Source organism: Phoenix dactylifera, chromosome 14, assembly GCF_051530095.1.
Source record: "Phoenix dactylifera cultivar Ajwa chromosome 14, Ajwa_hap1_PhDact_Kaust_v1.1, whole genome shotgun sequence".
Lineage (NCBI taxonomy): Eukaryota > Viridiplantae > Streptophyta > Magnoliopsida > Arecales > Arecaceae > Phoenix > Phoenix dactylifera.
This window is the reverse complement of record NC_143203.1, coordinates 27,284,063-27,293,277: the sequence shown is the minus strand read 5'-3', so window position 1 is coordinate 27,293,277 and position 9,215 is coordinate 27,284,063. Positions and strand designations below refer to the sequence as shown.

Genomic DNA, 9,215 nt, shown 5'->3' with positions numbered 1-9,215 from the left:
AAATTTGATAATAGTCGAATTGAGTCGAGTTTGGATCGACATCGGGCTTGAGCTGCTCGGCTCATCTATGCCCCTAGAGCTGGCACAGAGCAAAAAACCATGTTGTTTCCTCCGTTTGCCGGTTCTATCGCACGTGGGATCTCATTTTGAACATCACCAATCGGTGGGGTCTCCAATCTCAAGAATTAATTGGGGCAAACCCAAACAGTGGATTGTTATAGTTTAGCACAATAACCATGATACAATTAAGATGCCATGTATCAACTACCCTCCAAGAGCTGGCACTAGCAACAAAAGACTGTGGATAAGGCTACATTGGACTTGATACGTGCAGTTGAACTACAGTCTAATTTTATATTGGCTAATACAAACTATGATAAAAAATATATATATATTAATATGGAAAGATTTCAGGACATCAAAATTCTAAGCAATATAGGTATAAATTTTAATTATTATTTTCGAATATTAGTTCTTATATTTATTTATGAAAACTATCCTGCTCTACCAAGTTTTGGACTAAATACAGCTACTTGTATCAATCACCAAAATATTTTGGAGGTATCCAGAGATAATAGACAACGACTACAAAGGACAGCATCAATGTGGTTGTCCACACGAGCGCGACCTCACCTTCCTATAGAAATTATTAGCAATAAAGGAGGTAACAATCAAGCGAACCTCCGGAAGGGGTGAATGCCCTTCTTCTGATCTGCCTGGCTATCTCGTGTCAAAATAAATTTCGATTCTTGGCCAAAGCAATCGTAGACCATAAATGAGAGATGAGGTTTTTTTTTTGCGAGGAAATGAGTTTTGATTAGATTTTTTTTTTTCTTAAGTTAACCAAAGACGGTTCCCCATCAAATATTCGTTAAGATATTGTATTGTGCAAAGCATTCCCCAAAAATATATATATATATATATATATATATATATATATATATATATATATATATATATATATATATATATATATATATATATAATATCATTATGATATTAATTCAAGATCTAGTATTTGTATCTATATAATTGCACAATTAAGAACAATAGCTAATGTTATTTTTAATCAATAAAACTAATTAATGCTAATAATCTTACAAGTACTAAAAATTATTGAAATTAAATAATGAATATGCTGGTATTTATAATTTTTTAATAATTATTTAATATTTTTTTGATAATTACTGATTCGATTGGAGAGAAAAAAGTAATTCTTTTAATTTGTTCAACTTAAGGACTCGTTTGGTTCACAAAAAAAAGAGAAAAAATGTGGTCAACACAAAAGTAAAGAAATATCTCTTGTTTGGTTGGAGTTTTTAAACAAGATAGATAGAAAAGTAGCATTCTCATGGAAATAAGATTCTTATGTTTTATGAAAAAAATCTACAGGAGACATAGAAAAGCTATTTTTTCACCGGTTGAAAATTGAGATATTTTTTTCCAAAAATATTCTTAAGCCATCAAAATCAGTGGATAAGGTTTTTTTTCTTTATTAGGGGTATAATAGATATTTCATACAACTTTTCTATAAAAGTGGATACTCAACCAAATATAAGCCACTTTAGGATGTGCCACTTTTTCATGATCAACTAAACATGCTAAACCATTTTCTTATGTATTATATTTTCATAAATTATCTTCTCAGAAAAAATATTTTAGCAAGAAATTTTTTCTCTGCAAACCAAATGAATACTGAGAATCCAGAAAAAGTAGAGAAAATTGATGAAAGTAGGGTACTGTAGATCTTCTTTTCTTTTATTAATGGATTATAAAATAAGATACATAGGTTTTATTTATACTAGTAAGGTCCGTCCTTTTATAATTCAGATTGATTTCCTCTTCTACTTGAAAGAGGACAAAACTTTCTGGAAATAAATATAACTACTAAAAACAATCATGAAAAAACCAAAATTCTGTGGTAGATAGATCTCGACTTCCATTTTTATTTGGATTTTTATCACTCTATCTAATTCTTCTCGGATTAAACGATATGCGGGTCGGAGTTTTTCATGAAAAGAAAAAAAAAATTCTTAATCGGGCCGTTTTAGGATCCAAATGATGGAATTTGGCCATGCTCATTTGATGCACACACTTTTTAGGAGGCAGAACAACATTATGAAATCGAAAAGTTATCAATTTTTTTTAAAAAAAAGTATACCTCGTTCAAGCATCAAATGGACAAAGTTATAATCTCCGAAGTTGGGCATCTTATTTGGCTTCTCGATGTAGTGGATTTTGCTTGTAAATCTTATCCAATCCTTCTCGTAGCAGGCAAAATGATCCATATTAAATCCAATGATCCTCCTGGATCAGTTAGTGCTACTTGTGCTGAAAATAACATAATAACAAACAGTGAATTGCTAAAATGGAACATAAAAGCTGAGCTAGAAAGGCTGATTAACGCACCTAATATATTGTTCTCATTAAGGAGGCCCATAATGAGTGCAAGCCGGTTGAGCCTTAGGTAGTTCGCTCTTATTGTTTTCATTTGATTTGAATTTGATATCAAGAATCGTTTTCCATTCCCTTACCCTCTTCCTGTGCTCGATGTTGATTATTCGCTATTCTCTTGCTTTCATGCTCTAGCGAAAGAATGGATTAGCGACAATATATCTATACTGTGCTTTGAAAGCTCTTGATCTCTGGAATTTTCGTGGCCACCATGTACTTAGAACAAATGCCGCCGATTATTGCATCAACTTTCGGGGCCGGGATATCGCTTGCATGACGTGTCAGCCTTATCTTGCCATAATTTTTCTTGCTAGATTTTAATAGAGCGATTACGATTTTCTAAGGGAAAAATAATAAATAAATAGAAGACATGGGGTAGTGGTACCCACCAGCTTGTCAAAATTACCCAATAAGAAGCTGGAAAAGTATTAGCGAATTCCAATGATTCACTCCAAATCCGTGAATTGCCTCGATCATCATCCAAAGCTACATCAGAAATTTGGCCAAAATTAACAATGAAGAAGGGATATCTACGAGTTGCCGGGGCTTGATGCGAAACCCAACTACCTATATTAATTACGGCCTTCCGCTCTCCAAGCCCAGCTCTCTGTCCCATTATACTCCGGCCGCCCCAGGCCCATGGTCGCATAAGAGCAACGGAAGGGACGTGGCCAGATAGCTGCCAAACTGACTAACAATCTTATTACTCATAATAATTTTTTTATTATCATAATTTTATATCAATTTTTATTATTTTTTATTAGTATGATCTTATTAGAATAATTTTAGAAACTACATAACAATTTATATTAATCAGTAATATTTTTTATTATTAGTGTGATCGTTTATATTATTTTTTTATTGAATCTGTATGCAAGTACATATTATTTTTGAAATATACCAAATATAAAAAAATAAAAAAAATATTATTATTTTTTATATAAATAGTTTACGGTATATCACTGAAATTATATATGAGGCCCACCATAGGAGCTTCCAACTACTGACTGCACCCACCCATTTTTGTTTCGCTTCTTTCGTTTGTCTCCTTCTGTGGTTTGTGTTACCGGCCCACGGCTTATCGAGGCCAGCCAAGATCTTATCCGGCGTTCCCGACAAACTAAGTCAACCCACGTGGAAGTTTGAAAAGCCCAGTCAATTTTCAACGCTGGTGCACTTTGGCCCCTGCACTTCTCGACACGAGTCTTCTCCCTTCATTACACGGAGATGGAAATCCCACGTTGAGAGGTGCAATGACCAAGACGACCCTCAAGTTTATAAGGCTAAATTCGTCGATAAAAAATACAAAGAAATATATTTAAATTTTTTTGTCTCAAACTCGTTTATAGCGCTTCAAATATGCAGACTTATAATTTTTATTTTTTTTAATCTTCGACAAAAATGATAGATTCAACGTTAGATTGTGCTTTCTAACATAGCACATAGATTACGGCTAAACTATAGATATTGAAAGATTAAAAGATAATAAAAATTATTTAAGGCACTCTATGATTTATTATTTTCTAATTTTATTGAATGTATTTTTGCTCTATAAAATGTCAATGAATGGCCATTTTTTTAATGAATATAATTAAAAGGTAGATGAGAATATAATGGACTTGGAGGGGGGCAAATATAATAATAATTTGATGAACAAATTGGCAAAGCCTCCGTCGGAAATTGAAGGAATTGATTGCTGTTGGTAGGGAGGAAGAGATGGGTTAGGTGGGAGGATTTAATTGTTCGAGGCAATTCCTCTCCAGCGTGGCGATTGCCAAGTGGGAAAGAGACACGTATTTGCCCTCCCACTAGCTTCGGAAAAGTCAGAGAACAGCAGCCCGCGGAAAATATACTGTGGTTTTTCTACGTCAGCCTGCCTCCGGGTCCATCGCATTCGCTTCCATCAAGCATCTTGATTTAATCCAATTCCTATTTTGAACACTTCATAGTGATCGTATGATGCTGGAGTCCAAATGAGAGGACACTTGTTATCATCCAACGAGATTTTCGTGGTTGACCTTTTCATTTGTTTGGGCAGTCACTGGCGAGGTGGTGCTGGTCCAGATTCAAGTAATGTATCATATCTCATTAAAACCGGATAAAGAAGCTACTTTCATGCAAAAATGGCAGATGGGAGGGGTATCTCGGTCTTTAAAAATGGTAACTGTAGCCATTTCAATTGAGATTTATTTCTCCAGAGCTCCACAGCTTCCTTCTTATATGAGCTCCGCCCTCCTCTGACTTCCTTCTGCTCTCCTCTCCAGAGCAAACAGTTTTTAATCAATTTTCATGGAGGAAGTGTTTGAATCAGAGGCTGCTTGGTTTGATGGGTCGATGGAAGAACTCGTCCGTGAGCTCCTTGACAAGGAGTCGCCTCTCTTCGTCCCACCTGAGGAGGCTCCGGAATCTAAACAAGTTGCTTGTCAGAAGCCCGTAATTAACAACCTCGTCTCATCGGTCTATTCCGGCCCAACGATCGGAGACATCGAGAGTGCACTGTCCATGAGCTATCAACACGGCCCCGGTGGTTCTGAATTCGTGTAAGTTCGCTCCGCTCCTCTTCTGCATGGCTTCGTTCTCGCTCTCGAGATTGTTTGCCTTCGTACTTCTCTTGCACTAATCAGCGAATCCGATTCTCTTTACTGCAGGGTTTCGCTCCCAGAGAGAGAATCAGGTAAAATGAAGAACAAATATACACTAAGGATCAAGAGCTGTGGGAATGGACTCAAAGATGATGGTTATAGGTGGAGGAAGTACGGCCAGAAATCTATCAAGAACAACCCGAACCCAAGGTCTTTTTCTTGTGCCAGTAGCAATTTTATTATCACCATATTTACCCTCATAAGAGGTGGCTTGCAAGGCATGTTGTTCTTCCAGGAACTAATTAAAATCCTTTACCTTCACACCCACTTCTTGGCTTCCTCTGAATTCTTTGAATTAAGATACACCATCTTGGTACCGAACTCTGTATCTATACTCAATTTGACTTATCGAGTGTCAGTACGTCCTCTATACCATGCATGGTTCATTATCAGTACAATACTATATGCAAATCGATTTGATAATAGTAGGCATACCTAGCTCTGCATACTAAAATTTCTTGCTGAAGTTGATGGCTTGCTGCTGATTTTGCTAAGAGGTTAATCCTTTGTGGTGTTTAACTTATCCTTTTCTGCATTTCAATACCATCTCTCTGCAAAAGCCACAGTAGTCGCACACCCGAAATGGAGTTCTCTAACAGCAACTGGCAAGATTAGCTCTGACTTTCCTAACACCCAATATCCCTAAATTTTGGAGCATGGTAGGGCCTGGACATGTAAAGATTCCAATTAGGGTAGTCTCTCTTCTTTTCTTCTGCACCCAAAGTTCTAGCTGACATGATAGCATCAGTAGGTGCGGCATCAGAGCATCATTTTCCTGTCATAAATGCTATTTCTTATCTCATTCCGCACCTATTTTGGGGTGGACCCACAGATAAGCTGCAGTCCACCATTAGGTTTTTTTTCTTTTTTGCTGCTGCTAGAGCGGACGCATCATACTACACCAGTACGAATATATCCAATAAATTTTGAAAATAAAATATTACGGAGTGTCCTAGATAACTCTTCCTTCTGGATCCATGGAGAACTACTCGGGGTCTTCGATACCACAACGTATACCCTGCATCAAAGCACTGCCTTTCTTCCCATGTTAGTCCCCGACCAGAATTCACCAGAGGGCGTGCACGCAAAGCTTGAATGAATTGAATTCACCATAAACAATCAAAGCCACATAACAGAGGATCTTGAATTTGTGCTAGCGATGCGATTGGATATTACCAATTTGTGCTAAAGGCTGGTAGTTCAATGTCGCAATCCCAACACTGAATGCCAAGATTGAATGCAGAGCTGCTGTCGCCTTTTTTTTTTTGGTTCCTTTTTTTTTTTCTGGCGAACAGGAGTTACTACAGGTGCACCAACCCTCGCTGCAATGTGAAGAAGCAAGTAGAGAGATCCACAGAAGATCCAGAGATGCTGATCATCACCTATGAAGGCCTCCACCTCCACTATGCCTACTCGAATTTCTTCTTGCACCGGTCACAGGGGAACTCTGCCGCAAGTCTTCATGCGCCAAAGAAGCCCAAGGTCCTCCACCAGGCCGAAGTTCTCGAGAACCCAGAGGTGACACCCCCAGAGCAGGAACCGTCAACCACGCAGCAGCAGCAGCAGCTTGGGATTGCTTGTGAGGAGAGCCTTCAACTAAGGCTCCTCGAAGATGCTCTACAAAATCCGGTTGTCAGAGAAGAAAGCATGCAACGGGAGCTTATGGAAGACGATGTGCAGTGCCCACAGGGCCTGCTGGAAGATATTGTACCCCTGCCGGTGAGGAAGCCATGCAACTCTACCACCTTTATGCATGATCCTCCCTCTTCCTCTCAGCCATCTTCTCCTTCCTACTCTTCATCCCATTCTTAGCCTCCCAATTCAGCTCGTCACGATCATGGGTACACTTCTCACATGATTTCAGTGACAACGGTAAACAGATAAGCGTTCTCTAGTTTCATACTTGGGGTACTCCATGGAACTTTGGGGCCCAATTGTCTTTCGCAACGTGTAACACCTTACATGTTGGTAGGCTTGTTATGCGCACAATTAATACCAGCCTTCTCGTATGGTGATCTCAAATTCGGTCTTCATGATATATATTATTTTACAAAGAACAGCAATTTCACCATTTTCTTCACGACTAGAATTTCGAAAAAAAGAAGAAAGCATTAATTTACAATCTGCTGATGATGGTAACTAATGCCCTCATGTTTCTGCAATGAAGCACTGAGAGCCAGGTGTATGGAGCAGGAGAATATCATTAACTTACGGTCTGTTGATGATAATTTGCTTTATTAACAGGTCTGCTTGTAGATTTTTTTTTTCACTTTTATAATTTTGGGACAGAATTTGGTTTGTCCATACATGTGAACAGCCTATAATACTTAGAAAATGTGTACAAGAATATAGAGCTACATTGCAGCAGTACGATAAAGGTTACTAGTTAGGAAACAGAGCAACGCGGATACCGCATGCCATAGAAGAGTGATCTATGTGAGATTAGATGTTACTCAGCTAGCCATTAATATAGTCTCCTTACCTCACTTGGCTTGGTCGATCTTCACTTTCCATGTTGATGAGGATTTACCCTATCAATTTCCCGAATAAGTTGTTTCATACATCAGCCAGCTCTTCAATTTGGATTGATCTTTTTTTCTTTTGATGTAAAGGGAGGCAGCTGAGAACTGCCACCCTGACTTCTATTAGAAGAAAAGATCAGAAGAATATACAAGGTTGGTCAGCATTGGGGAAGTTGCTGACTGAGAAAAGGTAACAGAGCATACAGGAGAAGGGAAAACAGAGCCTGATCCAAAGACAGGTCGGATGGTACACGCAGCTATGGGTCTTGGCCCTAACTCGAGCGACGCTTCAGTGATAATTCCTTGTGTAGGAGCCAACCAAGCTGAAGAGCCATCACTAAGAATGTGCTTCCTTCGCTTAAGAATTTGGAATGCTTGAAGAAAGTCGGAAGAGTTCTCAGACCCTTGATCTTGCAGCAGAGACAGGGGCCGATAAGGATCTGCTTCATGGACGAGGCTCGCCATCAGGCACAGCCATTTGGATTGATCTCTTAAGAGGAAGAAACAACCATTCGGACAGAGAGGGACCTTACATCTCCAAAATTACACTGTTTAGGTGGCTATGTGCTGAAATTATAAAGAATAGAGATATAATTACACACACCAAGAGATTTTTTTTTTTTCCTGAGACAAGAAGTTTGACGGTTCACCGGGTAGAGCTTTGAGGACTTATACGAGCGTGTATATAGTTTCATATCGATTATTTACTCGAAAAATTTTAGGTACTTATATAAAATTAAAAAATCTAAATAATATCTTCTGGCTAACCATTTTGGATAACGTTTTGGGTTCATCCTATTGATGGACCTCTTTGCATAACATGCAATAAAATCTCTTGTCCAACATCCAAAAATAGCAACAACATACACTGTAGCACATGCTTATATCATACCATAACATTGCCATAGATATCTAGAACTGATATTTACTTTGTGTTAATGCTTACCATCCATGCCACCTATTTTAGGGACAACATAATATGATGAAGCATGAACCTTATTTGCGACCAGAGTAACATGTTTCCAACAAATCACACTCATTTCTGCAAGTATAGATTATGATTGGTATGACCAAGGTAACATCGTGTGATTCACATATATTAACATTGATTTCTTTTCAGGAGCATAAGAGATATGTTTGCAATATAGGGAACCTTTTCTTTTTTTTCTCTTGACATGTATACTTCTTTTGAAAGCAAAGGCAATAGGCAACAATGGATATATTCGGATAACCCGGTTACTCTTATTTGCTAAGTGGTTCTTTATCATGCGATCACAAGAAGCTACTTTTTAACGTGCACCTGTGCCATCTTTTAACAACTGACCACATGCATGTTCATTCCTTGGCTGCTTGTATGAACATCTAAAGTAATATCCTATCTTTGCTATTAAGAATTTAGCAATATTTAAGGATGAATAAAATATCAAGACTGGTTGTTAAGCAGTCGTAGAGGATAGGAGAGGTCAAATCGCCTCAAACTTTCTTTATCCCAAGAGACCAACTATACTTATCTTAGACATACATGATAGTTGATGCAAGGCTATTATTTATATTAAAATTCAAGTACAGTTATATAAAATTGGGCATGATATGTCCG

At 37.8% G+C, this 9,215-nt stretch overlaps 1 protein-coding gene across 1 annotated transcript; it reads left to right on the top strand.

Moving 5' to 3' along the window:
- The first annotated feature begins 4,628 nt into the window (after positions 1-4,628).
- Positions 4,629-7,118, top strand: LOC103697177 (uncharacterized). Its single transcript, XM_008778989.6, has 3 exons — positions 4,629-4,994; positions 5,103-5,246; positions 6,392-7,118. Exons 1-3 carry the CDS (start codon positions 4,744-4,746, stop codon positions 6,906-6,908), a joined length of 912 nt encoding a protein of 303 aa, XP_008777211.3. The 5' UTR covers positions 4,629-4,743; the 3' UTR covers positions 6,909-7,118.
- The last annotated feature ends 2,097 nt before the right edge of the window (positions 7,119-9,215 follow it).

What these genes read in the sequence shown, in the direction of transcription:
- LOC103697177 (XM_008778989.6), top strand. Translation starts at nt 4,744, where the DNA reads ATGGAGGAAGTGTTTGAATCAGAGGCTGCTTGGTTTGATGGGTCGATG. An exon ending in CCCGGTGGTTCTGAATTCGT is followed by an intron (nt 4,995 to 5,102) that starts GTAAGTTCGCTC and finishes TCTTTACTGCAG; the next exon opens with GGTTTCGCTCCCAGAGAGAG. An exon ending in AAGAACAACCCGAACCCAAG is followed by an intron (nt 5,247 to 6,391) that starts GTCTTTTTCTTG and finishes TCTGGCGAACAG; the next exon opens with GAGTTACTACAGGTGCACCA.